The sequence below is a fragment of the Colletotrichum scovillei genome (genome assembly GCF_011075155.1).
Source record: "Colletotrichum scovillei strain TJNH1 chromosome Unknown Contig00002, whole genome shotgun sequence".
Taxonomy (NCBI): Eukaryota; Fungi; Ascomycota; class Sordariomycetes; order Glomerellales; family Glomerellaceae; genus Colletotrichum; species Colletotrichum scovillei.
In genome coordinates this window covers 1221567-1242893 of record NW_023336260.1, presented here as the reverse complement: position 1 = coordinate 1242893, position 21327 = coordinate 1221567, and the positions used below count along the sequence as shown (strand labels likewise).

At 49.7% G+C, this 21327-nt stretch overlaps 9 protein-coding genes across 9 annotated transcripts; 5 read left to right on the top strand and 4 right to left on the bottom strand.

Annotated features, from left to right (window-relative positions):
- Positions 1-1721: 1721 nt before the first annotated feature.
- Positions 1722-3737, bottom strand: HER10_EVM0005233 (uncharacterized protein; the record flags this gene model as incomplete). Its single annotated transcript, XM_035474855.1, has 4 exons — positions 1722-2303; positions 2373-2792; positions 2873-3238; positions 3321-3737. The coding sequence occupies 4 exons, from the start codon at positions 3735-3737 to the stop codon at positions 1722-1724; spliced, it is 1785 nt and encodes a 594-aa protein (XP_035337193.1).
- Positions 3738-5311: 1574 nt separating this feature from the next.
- HER10_EVM0009968 (glycosyl hydrolase family 88) lies at positions 5312-6573 on the top strand (the record flags this gene model as incomplete). The annotated part of the gene is made up of 1 exon (XM_035479438.1): positions 5312-6573. Exon 1 carries the CDS (start codon positions 5407-5409, stop codon positions 6571-6573), a length of 1167 nt encoding a protein of 388 aa, XP_035337589.1. The 5' UTR covers positions 5312-5406.
- A 972-nt stretch (positions 6574-7545) lies between these two features.
- Positions 7546-8529, top strand: HER10_EVM0003581 (uncharacterized protein; the record flags this gene model as incomplete). The annotated part of the gene is made up of 1 exon (XM_035473253.1): positions 7546-8529. One exon carries the CDS (start codon positions 7546-7548, stop codon positions 8527-8529), a length of 984 nt encoding a protein of 327 aa, XP_035337070.1.
- A 1248-nt stretch (positions 8530-9777) lies between these two features.
- HER10_EVM0010153 (YkgB protein) lies at positions 9778-11167 on the top strand (the record flags this gene model as incomplete). The annotated part of the gene is made up of 3 exons (XM_035479622.1): positions 9778-10163; positions 10285-10747; positions 10826-11167. 3 exons carry the CDS (start codon positions 9778-9780, stop codon positions 11165-11167), a joined length of 1191 nt encoding a protein of 396 aa, XP_035337606.1.
- A 68-nt stretch (positions 11168-11235) lies between these two features.
- Positions 11236-11877, bottom strand: HER10_EVM0012683 (acetyltransferase; the record flags this gene model as incomplete). The annotated part of the gene is made up of 2 exons (XM_035482073.1): positions 11236-11715; positions 11854-11877. The coding sequence occupies 2 exons, from the start codon at positions 11875-11877 to the stop codon at positions 11236-11238; spliced, it is 504 nt and encodes a 167-aa protein (XP_035337809.1).
- Positions 11878-13228: 1351 nt separating this feature from the next.
- HER10_EVM0005893 (uncharacterized protein) lies at positions 13229-14002 on the top strand (the record flags this gene model as incomplete). The annotated part of the gene is made up of 3 exons (XM_035475495.1): positions 13229-13460; positions 13521-13861; positions 13904-14002. 3 exons carry the CDS (start codon positions 13229-13231, stop codon positions 14000-14002), a joined length of 672 nt encoding a protein of 223 aa, XP_035337241.1.
- A 1433-nt stretch (positions 14003-15435) lies between these two features.
- On the top strand, positions 15436-17341 carry HER10_EVM0008919 (carboxypeptidase cpdS; the record flags this gene model as incomplete). The annotated part of the gene is made up of 4 exons (XM_035478424.1): positions 15436-15631; positions 15683-15797; positions 15974-17130; positions 17193-17341. The coding sequence occupies 4 exons, from the start codon at positions 15436-15438 to the stop codon at positions 17339-17341; spliced, it is 1617 nt and encodes a 538-aa protein (XP_035337490.1).
- A 616-nt stretch (positions 17342-17957) lies between these two features.
- On the bottom strand, positions 17958-18734 carry HER10_EVM0009581 (short-chain dehydrogenase; the record flags this gene model as incomplete). Its single annotated transcript, XM_035479066.1, has 1 exon — positions 17958-18734. One exon carries the CDS (start codon positions 18732-18734, stop codon positions 17958-17960), a length of 777 nt encoding a protein of 258 aa, XP_035337547.1.
- A 783-nt stretch (positions 18735-19517) lies between these two features.
- Positions 19518-21040, bottom strand: HER10_EVM0007197 (FAD binding domain-containing protein; the record flags this gene model as incomplete). Its single annotated transcript, XM_035476761.1, has 2 exons — positions 19518-20674; positions 20728-21040. 2 exons carry the CDS (start codon positions 21038-21040, stop codon positions 19518-19520), a joined length of 1470 nt encoding a protein of 489 aa, XP_035337339.1.
- Positions 21041-21327: the final 287 nt, after the last annotated feature.

The following is a 21327-nucleotide window of genomic DNA, read 5'->3' as shown; positions in this document are numbered from 1 at the left end:
CCATCGATCTTAGCCGCACTCTCAACTTCGACTCATTGAACAATGGCAACCGCAACTCAGTCTCTGCCTATTGAGGATTTTCCGTTTGACTTTGATATGTCTCGGACGACTTGTCATGGAGGCGACTCTAGGGAAGTGAAAAACTCAACAACCACAACTAAGCGACGCCGCGGCCCGCTTACCCGCAACGCCTGCAAACACTGTCGGATAAAAAAGGTGAGCGGAGCTCCGTTTTTCTTTCTGAACATATCGATCAAAGAAAGCATGGCAGAGACTAACGTTGCTTGTGGACTTGTAGCTGAAATGCAGCGGCGAGAAACAAGGGTGCGGTCGGTGCAGAGCCAACGGCTTCGACTGCCATTATGAAACCTCGAATCCCAATTCAAAGAGGCGCTTGACGATTGCCGATTTCACACCTTCTATGTCCCCTTGGGAAAGGGAAGATAGTCTGACCGCCGACAATGCCATAATCGCGGAGGAAGACCGAGAGACAAATGACCCGGAAAACATTGGTCACTTGGTCTTCCAGCCAAGAGCCTTTTCTCCCTTTCAAGCCGAGACATTAGATGGCATGCTATCAACGGATGCCCTTGATAGCTTCATGAAAGCTAGTGGTGAGCCAATTCTTTATTCCGCTTGCCGTTAGTCGGCCAGCATTGAAACCGTTCGAACATTAACGTTGCTGTCGTACAGGGAATCAGCCTTTCATGAAGGCAACACTCAACAGCCCATCGACCTCACCTCGAATAGACCCGCTACTTTCCTGTCTCAATGCCTCAGACTGGCCCAGGGTGGTTTCTTTAGGCTCAGATACAGAGAGACCTGTAGCCCACGTCGAAAGGCGGAGGAAGCACGTACGGGAGCCGTCAAGCCATAATCAGGAGTGGCCTCGGAATAGCCAGCATTCTCGTCACGATCAATCGAAGCAACACCCGGAACAAGACAGTCTCTCATGTTCATGCTACGCGCGAGTCTTTCTGCAGCATGAGGACGTTAGTTCCAACCTTCTCTGGAGTATACGAAGCAAAGCCCCTGCGCCACCCGCAGAAATGCTGCGGTCCTTGAAGCGAACTATGGAGGGCCTGGATTCCTTCTTCGATTGCCACACACATTCCACACGACCGGAGTTTGTCGCCTTACTCGTATCCATGTGCGATATGATGCTTGGTGGTGTTGAGTATCTGGTGCCCAAGCTTTGCGTAGACGATGACATCATTTCTGTAGATGATGATTCGGATACATCCAGTTCCCATGGAGACTCGGGGAGACGCTCTAGCAGTAGGAGCGGCAGCGTCAAGTTTACGTCGCAGCCGGCGTTCAGGTTGAGCCAAGGGACATTGGACAAGGAGGACGAACTTCATGTGCTTCAAAGTTTAGTACGTGTTCGGGCTAAGCGACTGGGCCTCCTGGTTGACAGATTGTATCACACGGTGGATAATAACGGAAGACCTATACATAGACATACTGTCTGCAATTTGCAGGACCGACTTAGATTTGTGTCATCAACATTAAAGAGAAGCCAGATGTAGATAGCTGATTACCGGCGGATCAGATGGTTAGAAATTCAGACTCATATAATCGAAATCTTGACCCATCACCCGCATTCTAAGCACATTTGTATTTGTGATCAATAACGATTCTTGATTTGAAATGACAAAGAACGGCGACTCGGGTCCTGGACAATTCTATTATACCGAAGTCTCAATGTCCTCGCAAGCGTGTCAAAGGTGAGGAATCATTTGAATCCAAGACGGCATCGAGTAGACACCGATAGGGACCTGCCTAAGACTAATGAAAGCCTCAACAACGATGAAAACTCGGGCAAAAAAGTGAACTGCAGCAAACAACGAAACTGTAAACCCCAGAATGCAAATCCCCGCCATGCGAGAGCCTACTGACAAGGGTGATTTCTGAACTTCTTCCGCAAGTAAGTCAGGGTCGATGTAAACCCGCAATGGCCTTCCAACATATGCAAAGAACAAGAAATAAAGCCCCACCCAAGGTATAAACCCGACGATGATCAGACAGGATACCTTCCACATGATCTCTTCTTGTCGCGAGGCAAAGTCATAGTTCCATGCCGAAAGATGGATACCTCCGTAGATTATAGGAAAAATACCGGTTCTTAGCAAATTATACCAAGTGAGCTCCTCGCCGATAACGGAGAGAATGAAGCGGAAAACCTCTGTGGTTGACCCCATTCCTTCATCGGCGCCACCATCTGCGGGGTGACTGAAACTATCTTGGAATATCGAAAGAGTCTCGCGTATGTTGCCCCCTAACACAAAACATTGACTGTAAGTCTTGTCCCAGAATGGGTCAACATCAGGAGCTGCCAAGGAATTTTGTCGCGTCGAGTTTAGGTGCAAGACGGCTCTTTCAGTCCTCGTTATGTCTGAAGCATTGAGAAGAATGCTTCTCTCCTCCGCGAGTCGACTCTTTTCACGCCCCAAGACAAGACCTATATGGAGGTAACCTACTCCACAGGACAAAGCCTGGCCTTCACTAATGCGAACGTCATCCGCTGTCGGAGTGATCCATTGAACAGGTAGGTGTTCACCTTGTTGGTCGGTGGCGACCTCACATCGACTACTTCGAGGGTCTTGTTTTCCAAAGCTCCTCTTGGCCACTATCCTCGGAACCATGGGCCGGTCATCTCCTCGGTCAGGATACAGAATTGCAGTCTCGTTCTGCAAGTGGCAGAACTGGCACTGAATCATGAAAGCAAGGGCATTCTTGATCTCTTCGCTTTCCACTGTGATAGTTTGCGTCCACTCGATATCTAAGGGTTTCTATTAGCACCAAATTAGTACTCTATATGACTTTGTAAACCTCTGTTTGAACCAGAAGCCATGCGGCAATTAGCACTTACGTAAAACCAGAATCCATAGAGCAGCAGAGCGAAAACCACATGTACCATCACATGGATTTCGAGCAACGCTATTGGCAACCCAAGTCTCTTCTTTACAATGCACTGTATCGCCATCCATATTACTTGGGTTGACACGAGGAACTTTTGTAACAGGGTTGCTTTGCTTCGATCTTCCAGGCTTGCCGTATCGACTTCGATGAAATAACCAAGTCTTGCCAGTTCAAGGATGCCTGTTGCTGATAGCGTCAAATTCAGTGGCCAATTGTAGTCATTGTCTCGTATAACTCCCGTTCCTGGCTCTATGTCGGCAATTGGAGCTTCGAAGCCTCCCATCACCGCGAAGAAGCAGGTCTTCAGGTCGTAGGACTTCTGAGAGCAGAATGCAAATTTTTAATCAGCTTGATTCTTTGTTCTTCTTCCGGATTCGATTGAGGGTTGCGGTGCTCACTTTGGGAGTGCTGGTGCTGTTACAGGCCTGCTCTGACAGCAAGAGGTTGAGCTTCCGTTTGAGCAAGAATGCTTCGATGAACTGCCTGGAGGCAAGCAAGAGGATGAATTCGGGTATGAATAAGGTTATGGCAACCCATTGCAATTTGTTCCACGTCGAAGAGTGCCTGATATTCAGATGAAGGACCGTATAAACGCAACTGGTCAGGGTGATGATACAAGTCCACAAAATGTCGGTGGTCCCTCGAACAGATGGAGAATCGACCCAGGCACGAGCATGTATGGTGTTTAATGCCTTTTGGTCGTTCTCATTCGCCTCGATTTGGCTCTGGATATCGGCACTGGTCTGCGTCTGCAAGCACCGCGCGACGCCAACAACGACCAGAAGTACGACCAAGTGAGATCTCATAACAGGCATGGCAAAAGAAAAGTAGAGAATCTGTCGTGCCCGAACATTTGCTGATGCTCGCTTTTCGACTGGATAGCAGCCTTTATAGAACCATTCGCGTCTTCCTGTCGCAGCCTGATCACCCTGGCTACGCTGCAAGGGTGAGCGGATGATGCATGCTGCGGCATGCCTCCTTCACTGCAAGGCTCTGACTGTAGGGTTCTTTCCATATTCATACGGCCAATCCAATTGCTTATCTTACCGAGCTGACTTACATGTCGATCGAAATTGAGTCGGCGGCTGATGACTCCTGACAACTTGCAGGAGCCAGGGATCCAATCGGCCAGTTGTTGTCTCCGATTCAAGCCACCAGGCTCAGTCAGGTGGGGGCCCGAACTTCGAGTTGCCATTGGCGCTTCTTGGATGTGTTGTTACAACTGCCATAAATATACATATTTGTCGTTTGTGCATTTGAAATCCGTTGAGCAATTGCTGTGCCAACAATAATACATTCTGTGCAAGAGAAACCAAAGTCGGCTTCCATGGAAATATCCGCCGAGTCACATTGCGATACCTATTGAGCAGGTAATGGGGCGATAGGAAGGTTATTTTCGAACGAGTAAACTTGAAGATTGAACCAGTGAAAATAGGTTATATATGTTTGAAAAAGCCAATTTCGAAAACCGTATGTACATGTCTATAACTCAGTAGGATGCCCATGTAATTGAGATTTGGCACTGGCCTGAACTTGGTTGTCTCGTTCACTCTCTGAAGCTGACGTCTAGGGATTTTCTCGGTGACAGGGACGTTGCGCATGGTTGCTCCACATTCGCCTTTAAAGCTTTGAGCGTCGGTCGATTAGAATCCGTCCCACATTGGCGGTACGTCTTGAAGATTGCGTGTGCAGAGCAAAGTAGAGACGGAGGAAACCTACCCATAATTGACCACCAAGCAAGGTCGCCTATAAGCTCTGTACCATTCAAACAAGGATACCTGTTGCATTCATTTCGAGCTGAGTGGACGGAAAGCTTCCGGCCCAGCCTTTGGTGAAGGAAGGATTTTCTTGTTTCCGCCCCATGGATCCTTGGCGAACTTACCCCTCTGTGCTCACTGCTCAATCCATACCGGGAAATCTTTCGCGTCCAAAATTGTGGCCCCGGCCGTTGAAACTTTGCTGCCCAGCACAGAGATGGATCCTTCGAACTCGATCTGCTGAGTACTGCAGTGAGGCCACCAAGTTTGCTTCTTGATCTTACTCTAGCATCGCTCAGCCGTCCTGAATTGATCAAAATGCGAATGCAGAAACATAGGACATGTAGCATCTTAACCAATCAAGACTTTTTTGCGGTTGCCTGCAGCATTCATCACAAAGTTTTGGTACGCGAAGTCGTCAGCTATCAAATCTTCATGGTCAATGCACTATGGGTCCAGAAGTTCCCCGCGGAAGTACCGGCAGACATGGGGGAAACATTCAATAGGGGAATGATTGACGCATTGGCGAAAGGCCCAATGACGAGCCGGGTAAACAAATAGGCTTCGGCAATAATTAGCAGTGCAATTAGCTTGACTCATACGAAAAGCAACAGCATATAAAGCGTCAGCGACGCCGGTAGCGGGGTTGAAAGGAAAAATAGAGCTCGGTGGTAGCGTCTGCCAGATCCCGAATTGTTCCCAGTCGTGATCTTACATACTCCTCAAGATGCGTCACCTTACGATCCGGCTATTGGCCCTTTGCGGCTTGGCGACTGTCGCAAGTTGCGAAGACCGACGATACTCGACCTGGATGCTGGACAGCATCAAGGCGCGCAAGCAAGGCATCATCTCGTCTGGTGAATCAAGCAGTTTCTTAGAAACGGGCATTCTATCCATCGCCATGGAGGCTGCACTGAAGCAATACCCGGAGCTTAAGGACCAATACGTGCCTTACTTGGAGGAAGTTCTAAACGAGGGCACCCCCAATTTGGTCAACGCAACTTACGTCGCAACCCGACCTCTGGACCGCTTCTCGGTTGCAAACGCCATCAACGCTATTTCCAAGTCGGGAATCGCAACGATTTCGGACACGGCATCAGCAGCATCAAAAGCCATCAACGAATCTCTGTCGCTTCAAATTCGCAATCCTGTTGGAGGCTTCTGGTACTATGTCTACCCTCAATGGAGTTACCTGGATGGCATGTTCTCTGTACTGCCGTTCATGGCTGCGCAACCCCAGCCCAACTACACCGACATCAGCTTGCAGGTTTCGCTGCTCTACGAGCATTGCTTCCAGAAGAACACCTCCTTGGTCGCCCACGGGTACGATTACTCAAAGACTTCCGTCTGGGCAAACAAAGAGACGGGTGCGAGCCCGTATGTATGGGGCCGCGCCGTAGGCTGGTTCGTAGCAGGCTTGGTTCAGACGTGGGAAGCCCTCGACTGTCCCGCCGGCAAGCACGAGGCCAAGGCTGTGTGCAAGCAACTACAACACATGACAACGCAATTGGCTACGTCTCTCATTCGCTACGCAGACCCCGAGACCGGAGTCTGGTGGCAATTGACGACGTTCCCTGGACGCAGTGGCAACTACCTCGAGAGCTCGAGCACCGCCTTGTTTATGTTCTCTATGCTCAAGGGCGAGAGGCTTGGACTTCTGTCGAACTCGAAGGTGAACTTCAAGAAGGCAGCTTTGAAAGCTTACGACTATACCACCCGAAACTTTGTTGTTGATACTGGTAACGGTACGATCGGGTACAACAAGACAGTCGCTGTGTGCAGTCTCAACTCTACGGCATCATACGAATACTATACTCACCAACCGCTTTTGCCGAACAGTCTTCTCGGAGAGTCAGCTTTTATCTTGGCCTCTCTTGAGGTCGAAAGGAAGTAGGGAACGAAGGTCCTAATGCAGCACTACTAGATAATGTAATCATTCTCTGCACATTTCAATCTCTCAAGGAAGCCATTTTGCAGGATCATCGAGCATGCGTGATTCCCAATATCTTTAGACCAGATTCGAGTCTTTTAGACGCCTACTCGTAAGTTTCACGACAGGCCAGCTGATATGTCCACATTGCAACCAGATCCCTAGACATGTAGGATTCCGGCGACCTGCAGTTAACACAAGGGATAACAATTCATCTGCCTGGCTTACGGAGACCGTTTTGAGGATAGTGCTTAGCGTACATGCAAGTATTGATTCAAGCTATCCCACGTCAGCCTAGGCAAACACAGTCTGATTGATGATAGTGTAACCTGCTAGTCAGAATTCAACAACGGTACGCGAAAAGTCAAGTACATGTAGCTACAAAGCTTCTGCAATCGTCTTACCCACGCTGCAACGCTCATGTACCTATACGTCCGAAATCCGATATGCCTCGTCGAGTCGCTGGTTAGACTGATGACTTGGACCGGCGAGGTTTGTCTCCGGCCACTCGTATTCTCGAGAGTATGGCAACCTCCGCCCTTAACTCGGTAGTCGTAGGAAGGGAATCAAATTCAATACACCTGACTCCGACATGTTCGGCAAAAGTCCATGGCTCTTATTTCCAATACTACATTTTCCACGTTGATTTCTTTCATTGCTGACACCAAGAAGTACAGGCCCCCGCCATAAGTTGCGCAAATTAGGCGATCACACTAAGGTAAGATCGAGATACTTGGTAGGATTCCCGAACCCCCGGGTTTCGGCTCATCCATTGTACCTGCCCTGTACAGATGGATTGAAGTTCATCCGCATCTATGGGAATCAGACGCATACAAATAGGCCAGCCACCTTTCTCGATAATCACATTTCTGAAGGCCTCATCAAGCTATTATTACTACCTTATGCGAATTAATTTTGCACTTTAACAGCCTCTCAATGACAACTTCTAGCATAGCCTGCCTATGGCTTTTCACAGTCGTTCTGGTCTGTGTGAATGCCCTGCGAGTGGAAAAGAGTCAAGAATTTCCGCTAGGATCTGAGATCGAAAACCTCGCCGTCAGGCCGTCGGGTTCCATTCTGGCAGTCGTTTACACATTCCCTCGCGTTTACGAAGTGGCTCCTGTCGCAAATGCTGAGCCAAAGCTTGTACACACTTTCGAGAATACCATTGGCGTTTCCAGTATTGCCAAATCACCAAGCTCGGATGAATATTTCCTCATTACCGGCAACTTCTCTTTCCAGACTTTGAGTCCAACCCCAGGCTCGTACGCAATCCACAAATTGTCATTCGACAAGTGCGACAAGCCGGTCGTCAAGCAACTGGCGTCGCTGGATGCTATTTCTCAGCCCAATGGGATGATTGCGGTTCCTGGAACGCCCTATGTTCTGATCGCAGATACGCGCGAGGGATTCATCTACCGTTTCGACACCAAAACCTTCCAATTGGGCGTCTACTACGATGATCCCTTGCTAAAGCCTGGTACTACAACCGGCGTGGTATTCGGCGTCAACGGCATCAAGCTCTCAAGAGGATATCTCTATTTCAGCAACACCAACCAACAGTTGGTCGCCCGCGTGAAAGCTTCAGGGAAGGAAGAAGTCCTCCATGGAACCCCGGAAATTGTGGCAACCCAGACTCCAATTGATGATTTGATTGTCAACAAATACAACGGCGACATCTATCTCGCCGAACTTACCGGAAACGCTCTCGGCTTTGTGCCACGCGGGGCAAACACCACCGTCCCGGAGACTCTTATTGGCGGCATTAACAGCACAGCTCTTTTGGCGCCTACATCAGTGGTCTGGGCAAAGGATGCGGAAGGCCGAACGCTCATCGTCTCAGAGACTGGCGGTTTTGAGCAGTTTGTGACACACAATTACACAGGTGGTGGCAGGATCAACATCATTCACTTGGAGTAATACCCTCAAGTGCCGTAGCTCAAGATAATTTGAGGAAAACGTAACCCCCTTCAAGACTATGATTTGCGAATTGTTGCGAGGAAGGACCAGGAGAGTCTGAGATTCTTAATGCTTTGGGTTGATGCGGCGTGTGCGTCAATACCAATTTCTTTACCTTCTCCAAGTTTCCACAAGTAGCACCCTATGATAAATTTGATCAATACGAAATATGTTTGTTCGCACTCCAAAATCATAAGTACTAAAGTTATCGATTGTGGGGGCCCCCACGATTTCTCATAGATTGGTGCCAAGCATCGAGTTGTGCCCTTCTCATTGACTATCCTCGCCTGCATCCCTCGAATGCCGGTGGGAGAGTTCAGGGAGAACACAGAAAACTGTACATGATGCTGCCAAGAAACATGTGATGATTGATCTGCTGGCACGACGCATCCATACGAATAGACGATATTGCCAACTTTCAGGCATATTGTCTTGTGAGGCACAATATCACTTATTTTCCGCGCGACTGTCTTGACGATTGACTTAAGACACGGCAACCCCATTCATCATCGCAACTGATGGGGTCCACATCATTGACAGTTTCCGGGCACGACTCAAAAGTGTGCGACGGACTTTCGGACGTTGAAACGTTGCCCAAAGAGTGTTTGAAGACTGCTGATACATAATAGTCACAAAGATGAATCACTCAAAACATTTACAGTTCAGCCCATACATATTCACCGACTTCTTGGCAATCCTTTTGAAGATGAGTGTTGATTTATATCCAAGAGTAAGAAAGTGGCTGTTCAAGAAGCGCCGGTGGGATGAAGCCTTAGTGCAGCATCCGGCTGTTGTATCATTGGTTTGCATCAGTCAAAGCTTCAGTTCGTCTCTTGTTCCCCCTTGAGATCGAAAGTGCCAAGAGCATCCTTTCTCAAACCTTATCCGCAACCCCTGCCAAGAATTCAATCTACTCGCCGGCAAACGGCTTATTCCAACTCTACACGTGGGCTAGCGCGAATTTCCTCTTCCAAGGTAAAATCGATTTTACCATAAGCCAGTTAGATTAATAGGTGGAATTTCCGCAGCACATTCAGGGATATCCCAACCCCGCACGGAAAACGATGCGGTACCCAGCTCGATGATGTACAAGGGTCGCATTTCCGACCATGGCTTCGGAGGAGCTTTTAAAGACACTGAATCGCCAGCAGTGTGGTAAATGCCAGCATCGGTCTGTGTCGGTCTTTATCGCTAATTGACTTATCCGCAATGTTGGGGTTCGACAAGTTCTCTGCCGCCTGGCTCATGGCCATCATGTCTGTCAAGCCAGTGACATCGACCCTCCTATACGCCGCTTCGCACGCCGGAACCGTCACCACTCTCGATCTTCAGACTTCGGAATCCGGCACGACTTTGAAGGCCATTGCCACGAACACTGATTGCGCGGCGAACCCCTCTTGGCTCACTCTCGATCAGTCAAAGTCCCTGCTCTACTGTGCCGATCGAGGACTTACAAACCCCAATGGCACGCTCGTTTCTTTCCAAAAGTCTGAGAATGGGACCCTCGAGCTGCTTGGGAAGCTCCCTACTATCAAGGGGGCTGTGAGCTCCGTCGTCTATGGCAAGAATGGTGGAGGCATTGCCTTGGCTTCTTAGTAAGTCCCACTCACTGGCCCCGGAGAGATTTCCACTTCCGTCACCGAAGAAGCTCGTTCTGGGGGGGATTTTAAGAATTCGCTGCGCAATAACGCGGAACTCCGCTGACAAAATTGACAGTCCGGCGTCGTCCTTTGAAGTTTTTTCCGTGGAGGACCCGACCGACATCAAAAGACTTCAGTCTTGGACGTACACGCTGAGCCAGCCAGGACCGAAGCCGGCACAGAATGCCCCGCATCCCCACGAGGCCATCCTTGACCCCACGGGGCAGTACGTGCTAGTGCCGGATTTGGGAGCGGATTTGGTTCGGGTTTTTGCAATCAACCAGGAATCCTACCAACTGACGCCGGTCACCCCACTGAACGTTGCAGTTGGCAGTGGTCCCAGACACGCCAGATTCCTCGTCACCAAGGAAAAGACTTACTTCTTTGTTCTGGCCGAGCTTGGAAACATTGTCACCACGTACGAAGTTCACTATGGTCGCAACAAGACCTTGAGCTTCACCGAAGTCTTCAGCGTCGGTACCCACGGCCCCGACAACACGGTACCTGTTGGGGCTGCCGCAGCTGAGATCCACATCTCGGTAAGTACCTCCGTCAAGCTGATTCCTCGACAAACATGATTCGCCTTGAGACGTGTGTTGTTGCTAACAATACGTCAGCCTGACTCTGAGTATCTCATTGTCTCTTCACGAAACGTTAGCACCTTCAGCATTCCCAACTTTGACACCACCAACAGCACCGAGATTAAGAGCGACGCCCTTGTTACTTTCAAGATCGATCACCAGACCGGTCACCTGGGTTTCACTCAAATCTTCCCGTCAGGTGGCATGATTCCCCGGCAGTTCTCGATCAACAAGGCTGGCACACAAGTTGCTGTAGGGTTGCAGCAGGACGGACGGGCGGTCATTATTGATCGCGAAGTGAGCACCGGTCTTCTGAAGGGGTTCGCCGCAAACATTTCTATTGCGGGCGAAGTTGTTTGCGTCATCTTTGATGAGTGATCTTGCGAGCCACTCGGTAAATAGAACTATCATATCGAGAGTTTACAGTCACGGAGAGAGACAAGCTCCTAGAGTGGCCACTTTCCCTCCATTTGCATCCTTTCTTTTTCCTGTTTCCAATGTCCTGCATCAAACTTCCAGACCCAAACCTCCTGTTTCTCGTCATAGCTTGCTTTGTGCCGTCCCTCGAACTTAGCAAGACCTGCCGCTTGCATGAGAGCTCGCCATGGTTCATTGTCGTCGCCTGTCTCTGCTCTGAAAACCTCGCAACCAAGCTCGTTTTGGGCGTACTCGATGAGGACGCTGACCAACTCCAGACCATAGCCCTTGCGCCAGTGTTTTTGATCGATTATGATACCGATGTCCGTCATGTACGCTTTGCTTCCTTGTAGTGTCGTTTGGTCAAGGAACTCGGTCGGGTCGACAGATTCAAAAGTGTTGTACCCTCCGTATCCAATCAACTCATTTGTACCGCGCAGTTCAACGACCAAGAATGCATTTTTGCCATTCGCTGACATTTTGGCAAATTTTTGAATTCGAGCCCGAAGCTTCTCGATCGTAAGACCTTTTTCAGGTTCCTCAAATGGGAAATTTTCTGGGGCCGTCATGATGGCGTGGAAAGATTCAATGTCAGATTCCTTGGCAGTCCTAACTACCAGTCGCGGAGACACAATCTCGTACGAAGCCCGGAAAAAATGAGGCGAGGCCATCGCGGCGGACAGACGGTGACGCTATAATGTTTTGCGTTTGAAGTTATACCTTCGCTAATGAAGTTACGGGCCATCAGTTCTGCAATAAGAGCTCCGCAGAAGACCTCGACTTAAATAAGCAATATTTCTACACATGTTGACTTTTTCCGGTCTTCATGTTTGCATCTGAGGATCCGCTACGCCGCGTGTCATGTTGTTTCTAATCGGCCGAAGGATGAGAGCTTGTTGACCTTCCCGATATGGATGCAGCTCTTGCGCCTGAAACAGACAACTGGGCGGGCACATGCAGGTTTTTGACTGTCAGTGAGTCACATAAAGATGTGAGTCTCAAATGAACGACGGGAAGGCATTCATATCAAAGTAAGAAAACTTACAGGCTGTCTTTCTCGGCAACCAATAATCAATAGTCAAGCAATTGTCAGGAATTTTCACCTTTTTGTAGCTGGAATGTACCACTCAAGATATCTCAAGTGGCCATATTGTCACGCATCTCAGTTCAGCATGGCCTTTCTGAAATCGGCCCCAGTAGTGAAGCGTCTCATAGTATGAGTGCACTTAGATGCTTGAAGTGTGAATCGTTCTCTGGGTGTCGATATTGCAAGACTTGGCGAAACCTGGATGTCGAAGAGGGAATCCGGGCCAGGGGTACTCGTCAACAGCCCCAAACTCCGCATCTCTTCCCAATCAATTCCAAGTCCGGGGAAACGGCAAGTTTATATGCTGGGGATGTAGCTTAAACAGCTCACCAAACGTGCATGCTTGCAACCTCGGCGTTTCGTCCCAGCTTCAGCAGAGTGGTTGCCCCGATGACCCCCTGGACATGGTTCTCGGATGGACGCACGACCGATGCAACCCGCAAAGCCAAGCGCGCACGATCGACAGGCAACATCAATACCCGGAAACACGGAAAGGGAAAGTGAGACAGGACCTCGTGGCTATGTCGTCAGCCGCTGTCAATATTCTGCGCTTTCCCTTCGCCTGATCATGATCTTTCCTCTTTGAAGCTGTCCGGGAGTGAGTGGACAATGAAAACAGCGGGGAGCTGTGCGAGTCAGCGAAAGGTGGTTCTGCCCGTTCTTAATGAATTGGTGGGGAATCTTAAACCGCTTGACCACAAGTCAAGGCCCGAATGAACGAATGCTATTCGACGTTCAAAGCACCTTGCACGCTACGAGTCGTGATGGCGGGACTCGCTCAAGGAGGATCGCCCTGACAGAGATTGGAGGATCAATATCCTGCCCTCCCCGTGCTCCCAGCTCATAAAGATGGTTGAGAAACTCCTTTCTTTGCCCTATCTCTTCCATCTGGCTTTCGGTATTCGCTCAAGCCAAAATAACCCCCAAGCTACACGATGTCGTCATGGATCAAATCTCATCAGTACGCGCGTGTTGACCAAGCCATTGATGATGGCGAGAGTGTCCAACACAGAGAATCGCGGCTGAGGGAGTACTGGCAGAAGGTCAGAGTCCACCTTTTTTACGCGATACTCCTCGTCTTAGTGGCGGGGCTCAGCAGACATACCGCGCCTAGCAAAGCTACGCCAGATTATTACGGCGTTGAGCCCGTTAAGTCTGAGATGCGATGTAAGAGACCACCCGGCGTCCACATGCACGCTCCTTTCTCACAACTCTAATCCCGCACAGTATCAACCATAAGCAGAACTTTTGAGTTAGATCTCAATTATGCCATGCCACCATCCGCACAAGTCGATGAAGCTTGGGCCTCGCTTCTTCCTAAGCAGGGTGGCTTCTTTCAACACTCCAAGCTTGCGCCGCAAAAAAGCTGCATAGCGGTGTTCCACCAACTTCACTGTCTCGACATGATCCGCCAAGCACTATATGAGGCGCGGCCTGACATCATGGAGCAAGTCAACAATGGGTCGCATCCTGCAGACCACAAGGCAGACCATAAGGAAGGCCACGACGCTTCTCCCGATCACAATCATGTCAAAGATATGTATCACATAGGACACTGTTTGGATCTTGTCCGCCAGTCCATGCTTTGCAGACCTGACCTGACTGTGGAGGTTGGCGACCCTGCGGTGGGCGGTGTAACGGGGTTTGGTACTGAGCATCAGTGCGTAAACTGGCAGGAATTGATGCACTGGATGAAGGATCACGAATGAGGCATGGGATGCATAAACGACGACATGCGCTAGCCATGATCAACTAAGACAGATACAAATGTAATGTGAGCCTTTATCGTGGGCTCTGCTCGGTCCAGCGGAGAGCAAGCGAGCGTGCAACTTCCAGACCGAGAATCGCGCCACAACGTGGAGCAAACAGAGACGGGATAACGGGACTTGTGAAATAATAGATGTTGGTACAATAATCTACCGCCAGACAGCAAGAAGATATGAACTCTTCTACGGAGATCATCATAAACAATAAAAACTGCGAGAGGAATGCAGAAAGTTGCCCAATTTGATAACCAAATTTTGGAAGAAAAGCCAGCAAATTGAGACCATTATCGATGCACATGAACAACGTTCAGGCTGGAAATAAACTCGCTCTCTAGGGCAAGAATGGCAGCTGTGGTTTAACATGCTCACTTATCGAAATCAAATCACCCAAGCACATTCCTGATTAAGCCATAGCGCTGCTCAGCAAGCTTTACAGCGACATGGTGTTCAGTTTTCCCGAAATTACGGGCCGCCGGAGACCGGCAGTGGCACAGCTGCAGACTGCAACCCCCTAAGTTCCTCAATCCGCACATGGCTAAGAAAGTCGAAGCAATGGTCGAGGCCAAGCTGCCGCAATCAATTGCGTCGGACAATTGGAGAGTAGGCTGCATCCGATCGTTCTTGGCAAGCGAGATAGAATGTTCGTCCCATGTTCATCAAGCTTAATTCATCTTCAGTCGACGTCGTTTGTCCAAGCACAATAGGCGGTCGAGTCAGTTTCGGATCTCAAAGGGTGTCCCTAGATCGCCCCCAATGGATCGCCCAACGGAAAGTTTGACGCGGTTCGTATAGGAGGTTAGAGTTTTATTAATCATGCCCGTCCGTGGTCTCTCGAAAAATCGCACTTTCGCCGGACGACCCGGATGTCAAGATATTTGGAGTTTCCGTTTGTCTTGCAATTGAGCTGCTAGAGTGGTTCCATGGGATAACCTACCGGTGTTTAATTGAGGAGGGTCTCCTGGTCCAATTCCTGTTGGAAAGCATAGCATTCAGGGGCATATCGACGATGGATTAGGGTTAATTGCATTTGAGTTTCAGCGAGACGAGTCACCAATGATTCTTCCATGCATGCGGTGCCAGCAATCAGTCCCTTATCTAACATGGGAAGACACTCATCGGTTCGGATTACGAGAAGCTTAGCCTGCGGAAACCAAATGTTATCCTAGTAGCTAAGCTTTCTGCTGTGCATTGGGCAAACTGAAATATATGATTTGAGGAACCTTTGGTAGCCCGATGTTGCAGTGCTCTCGGCAGCTCATCGACCAAAGCCATTGGCCCATGTCGATGCCAATTTGAGGTGTTTATCAGGATCGGTTCCTCCCTCATCTGAAGCAGGTTCTGGTCAACATCATTCAAACCACCAACCTTGTGTCACCATGGTTTCCGCGATGTCCATCCGTCACCTGTTGCTGGCATTGTTGCCTTGCACCACCGTCTTGGCCGATTCTTGGCGAGTCGACGGCTTCAATCCGGTCAAGAAACTTGCCGAGGCCAAGCGGTTGCCTGTACGCCGCCATCTTGAGCGTCGTCAAGACACCGAGAAGTACCAGTACCTGAATGAAAAGACTGAAAGTATGCCACCCAACCTCGACTCCCTTCGGTTTGTACGCTGATATCACAAAGAGTACCTTGTGAACGGCACGTCTATTCCGCTGGTTGACTGGGATCTGGGCGAATCATATGCTGGCCAAATCCCGATCTCGAAAGCATCCAACGAGACTCGTCAACTCTTCTTCTGGTAAGTGTATATACCTGTCTAAACCGCCATCTATGTTACAATGTTGATGCTCATTCCAACAGGTACTTCCCTAGTACCAACCCAGATGCATCTGAGGAGGTCACCATTTGGTAAGTTTTCTCGAACCCCCAAAGAGACTTTCCTCGGACCTAGTCGCATACTGACTCCTCTGCAAGGTTGAATGGAGGCCCGGGATGTAGTTCTTTCATCGGACTGGTCCAGGAGAACGGACCTTTTACCTGGTTCCCTTCGGCTTACCGCCCGGTTTACAACATTTTCAGCTGGTCCCAACTCTCAAATGTGCTCTACGTCGATCAGCCCGCTGGCACTGGCTTCTCAGTCGGTAAGCCCGGAGTCAACACGGAAGAGGAGACCGCCCAGCAGTTCCTTGGCTTTTACCACAACTGGATGGAGACCTTCGGAACCAAGGGCCGCAAGACTCATCTCACCGGCGAGAGCTACGCAGGCCACTACATCCCCTACATTGGTGACGCCATGATCAAGTCCAACCAGTCCGCCGACTACAACCTCTCCGGTGCCCTGATGTTCAGCCCGTACATCAGATCTGACCCTGGTGACTTCCAACAGCATGCGGTCTCCCTGCCCTTCGTCGAGGAGTACAACAACGTTATGGGCCTGTACCCCGGTGTTGGAAACTATTATGACCGGATCAGTGCCGCCGATAAAGAGTGCGGCTACGCTGATATGCGCGAGAACTACTTCACCTTTCCTCCCAAGGGGCCCTTCCCGCCCGGAAATAACAGCGATAACTGCGCAATCTCGTCTATTGTCTATGAAGGTCTTGCGGAGGTAAGCCCTTGCGCCAATATCTACCACATCTCTCAAGGCTGCCCCAACCCATCGGACCCCCTCAGCTGGGCCACCGAAGGAGACAACGCCTCTGTACCCCTCGGCTTTGACAAGGCCGACTGGCACTCTTACCTCAACCTTCCAGAGATGCGCAAGGCCATCCACATTCCCGCCGGACAGAGGGACTGGAAGAAGTGCTCCGACGAGAACCCATTCGGTCCCACTGGCGATGTCAGCCTTGACCCCTTCGCCTCTGGCGCTCTAACCCGAGTCATTGAGCACACGAACAACTTCATTATTGCAAGTGGCAACCTTGACTTCCGTGTACCCACCAACGGTACTCTCATGGTGCTTCAAAACATGACTTGGCATGGACAGCAAGGCTTCGACGAGTTCCCATCCAAGACCTTCTTCCTCCCTACAGCTTACAGCGATTTGTCCTCCCAGAGTTCCGCTGGAAAGATCGGCGATTGGGTTGCACAGCGTGGCCTCACCTTCGCTCGTGTTTTCAATGCCGGACACGGTCAGTTACCAAAGTAGTCTAGACGATTCCCACTGAATATTGACTAACCTTTGGATCCATAGAACTCCCTCAATACGCTCAGGGAGCCGGTTATCGTCTCTTAGAACAGCTTCTCGGCCGTGTTACGGACTTGACCAGCGATCTCATGTTTACTGCCCTTCCAGGTGACTTCACGGGGTCAAACACAACGCACGGGTCTGCGTCTCACTAGAAGGCTTCAGCGGGTATATGAGTCGGCATTTTCGAAGCTCTCGGGTACAATTTAGGGTTTATTTACGACCAAACTTCATCACAGTGCATATAGACATCTTAAGTTGTTGATATTGCCTAGCAGGTTTTCTTGTTGCTTGAATGCGAAGGACCTGAACCTCGCCTCAGAAGACTTTCTCATTGCAGCACAGAACTGTGACTGGTCATTCTGGCGTTTGTCTATTTCCGTGGCTAGCGGAGCGTCTTTTGATGAGAGTGGACGGAGGTTCAAACGATCGCTGTGCTCTGCCCTAGTACGAATGTTTGGTCTCTTATCCATGATGCCATCTTCCAAACTGCCACAGCCGATGATTGCCTTCCAAGCGCGACGTAATGAGACAGAGACTTTGACACAGACGTGGCGAACTGCAAAGTCTAAAGCCCTTCTTGGAGTGTCGGGAACAATAGGGCCAATTACTTCTAGACATAGGCCGTCCCATGAGAACAGTAATAAGACTTCAATCTTTCCCCGCGTCCATGAGCATCTGATTTCGCTATTAAACCACAAGCGACATAGTATGTATACTCTTCGCGCTTAATCCGTCATTCCGTGACGAGCAGCGTCTGTTATTGAATGATCACCAAGAAAGGTCAACACCATCAAAATTTTTAAACCCTCCACTAACGTCCTTCGTAGCGTGATCAATGATACGGACCATTCTCGCAACACTTTCCTTGACCGTGATGGCTCCCATACTCTTGATGTCAGGCACTCCGATATTCTTGGCTAGCTCGGCAGACATGTCTGTCTCGACCAAACCAGGATTGAGGACAAGCGCTGTGACCCATGGTTCCTCAATGCTCAGCCTCTTCACATACCAATTCAGCATTGCCTTGCTCGCTCCGTACGGGCTAGTGCTTATGCTCGGCGGGAACGATTTCGCCAGGCTATCCTGCATACTGATGCTTCCGATCACCGAGGACACAGCAACGAACATCGGTTTCTTGCTGTTCATCAAAAGCGGGGCAGCTGCACTGAACAAGAGAAGTGGCGCAATGGAATTGATCTTGACATGGTCTAGCACCGTAGTGGAGGAGATGTCGCGGATCGGGGCGCTGGTGTGTGAGATGCCTGCGTTAGCGATGATCGTATCGATAGTGGAGATGTTATGCTCCTTCTGGAGGAGTTCGATAGCAGTCGCGGGATCTTCGTCGATAGAGGAATCGATTTTGATGAGTATGAGGGTGGAGTTTTTGCCTCGGTCGAGGCATCTGAGGGCTTTGGAGGAGTCAGCGAGTAGGTCGCGGACGCTGGCGATTACCCTGGTCGAGGGGCGCTGAAGAAGGGCGGTAACAAAGCCTTTCCCGATGCCACGGCTAGCACCGGTAACGAGATAGGTATGGCTGGATAGCATGACGAGAATTGGTCGTTGAGTCTAATGGTAAAACCTAGGTCAACGAGCCTACCTAAGTAGGGGCCAGGTTGACTTCTTAAAGGTACTGCCAGTTTCGGATGTCTCGGCAGGTGAATCACTGTGAAGGTAACGCTTGCTACTGCCTGAGTTGGTCGACGTTGCAATAAGCAGGTGCCAAGAATACAGCCCAGTTTAAAAGGCAGAGAGACCCTGACTTGAATCGAACTTACTCCAATCGAACGCCCAAGGCGGATCCCACTCCTGCCGAGACTAGAGAAGGCTTCACAACAGAACCGTCAACAAGCATCGGCGCCAGCTACCTATTCCAACAAGCGGCATGCCGTGGTTATCCAACATTATATCCACGTAGTCTTCAAAAGGGTCAGAAAATCGAAACAGGCAAATCAGACGGCCATAGCTTGGCCATACGGTAGAAATTGCATTCAACTCCAGAAGCATTCCTTGTCCAACAAGTGACAAGTGCATGTGTCGAGACCAAGGATGGCCTCTTTGAGGTCTTCAATTCATGTGGGCATCATCGTCGCTTTAAGGTCCTTGCAATCTCGTGAAGAAGTTACAAAGCATCAAGCGAGGGTAATTCAATTATGGCTATCTTTTTCGTTTCATGAAGTCACCACATTTCCACGCAATAGATGCATTGAATGTTGGGACACAATTTGAGATCCCGAAAGTTGAGCTGTCTGCCCACCATAATACCTACAATGGCGAACGCTATACCGCCGATGATTCGGAGGTTGGTCTGAGAGCCGCAATTCCCTTCAGCTAAGCTCGTGGTTTAATGCCCTGAGGCGTTGAGAAACGGTCGTTTGGATCAACGACGCTCTTGATCTTCTCCAGCCTCAAAAGGTTTTCACCCCAATACTTTTGTTGCGGGGTTCCCTGGATCCTCAGGTTGGTATATCCGGCGTAGGATAAATACTTTTCAGGCTCGTTTCTCTGATACTTGAGAACAGCATTATCAACGAAGTCGTGTGTGATAGTCGTCGTGATGGACTCAGTCTGAGCATAGACTGCGAAGAAGTACGCCAGATCCCGATGCGGGAACGCCGTCAGACCGGGCGCAACATTGTTAACGGCACCTCCGTAGAGATCGACTAAAACGAACCAGCTCTTTGATCCCGAGTCGGTACCCTGAAGATGTTCAAAGACGGCGTCGATGGTGTCGTTGCTGGGCAACGTCGAGTAGGCAACGGCTGTGTCCTTGGCATAAAAATATGACTGCGCGGGGAATATGTTGGAGATACTGTCGAATGTCCTGTTCATGTGCTCCATCCATGTCAAGTTGGTAACAGTATTCTGCTCCGTAATTCCTTTGATCAGTCTGCTGAAGTTGACCTTGCTGTACTCCGATTCTGTGCCAAAATAGACGCCACTGATTTGCAGAGTGTCCTTGGAGATGATTGCGACAGAAGACAAGCGCCGATCAAGGGATGCATTGGTAGTAATCTGGTGGTAGGCCTTGAATGCATCCGAGAGCTTCGTCGGTTCTGAAGACTTAACGGTAAAGATGAAGTTAACAACCGCGTCAGGTTCAGGCTGCGTCCTGAACCAGAAGCTGGTGACGATTCCAAAGCTCGCACCCGCTCCCCTCAAAGCCCAGAAAACCTCTGGACGATGTAATTCAGATACATTTGCAATAGTCCCATCTTCCAGGACAATTTCTGCGGCAACCATCACGTCGAGCGAAGTACCAAGAAGGCGGCTATGCAGTCCGAGACCACCGACGGTAGCGTGGCCGCCGATTCCAACAGTGGGAGACGATCCGTGAGGCATCCATCTCTTTCCATTGGCGTGAAGCTTCTCGCAGACATCTTTCAGTCTGTTTCCTGAACCCACTTTGGCGATGCCATCAGAGCCGAGCTGAACATGGTTGAGATTCTTCACGTCAACTACAATAGCTCCATTATTACCACCAATCCCTACGTCAGTAGTCAGTACACTTGCCTAGTCAAGATATAATAATAGAGCTGACCTTTGTTTGTGTAATCGTGTCCTCCACTTCTAGCTTGCACCTTGCGATCGTGTTGAGAAGCACAAACAACGATGCTCGCAACCTCCAAGGAGCTATTAGGGTAAAGGATGGCAAATGGCACGTATTGAAAATTGAGGTTGTATGGCCGGATATGGTCGGCCTGGAAACCAGCTTCATTCGAGAATTTGACCCTCTCGGTTTCGCCGCCAACAGACTCTAAAAGACAATCTTTGAGGTCCGTGGCGGCATGCACCTTTGTAATGGTAAGAAACCATGTCAAGGACAGAATCAGAGAAGAGCAATAGCGGCCCATTGCGGATTCTAAGTATTGAATAACTTGGAATAAATGTTGTAGAAAACCAGCTTGAGAGATTGGAAGGTTTCGTTCAAGCTGCGATATCGAAGCGCCCTTGAATAAAACTTTTCATCATAGCCCTTTAAGTAATTACCATCGACAGATCACGCCATGCAGGCACGGAATACGAGAGGAGCCGAAATTCCGGCAGCAGCCCAGCATTACTGCTGATGATGGTCCGCGAGACTGAAGCACTTGATAGCTCATTTCTTGGCTCTTCCCTTTTCTCCCTCTTAAAGTTGAGC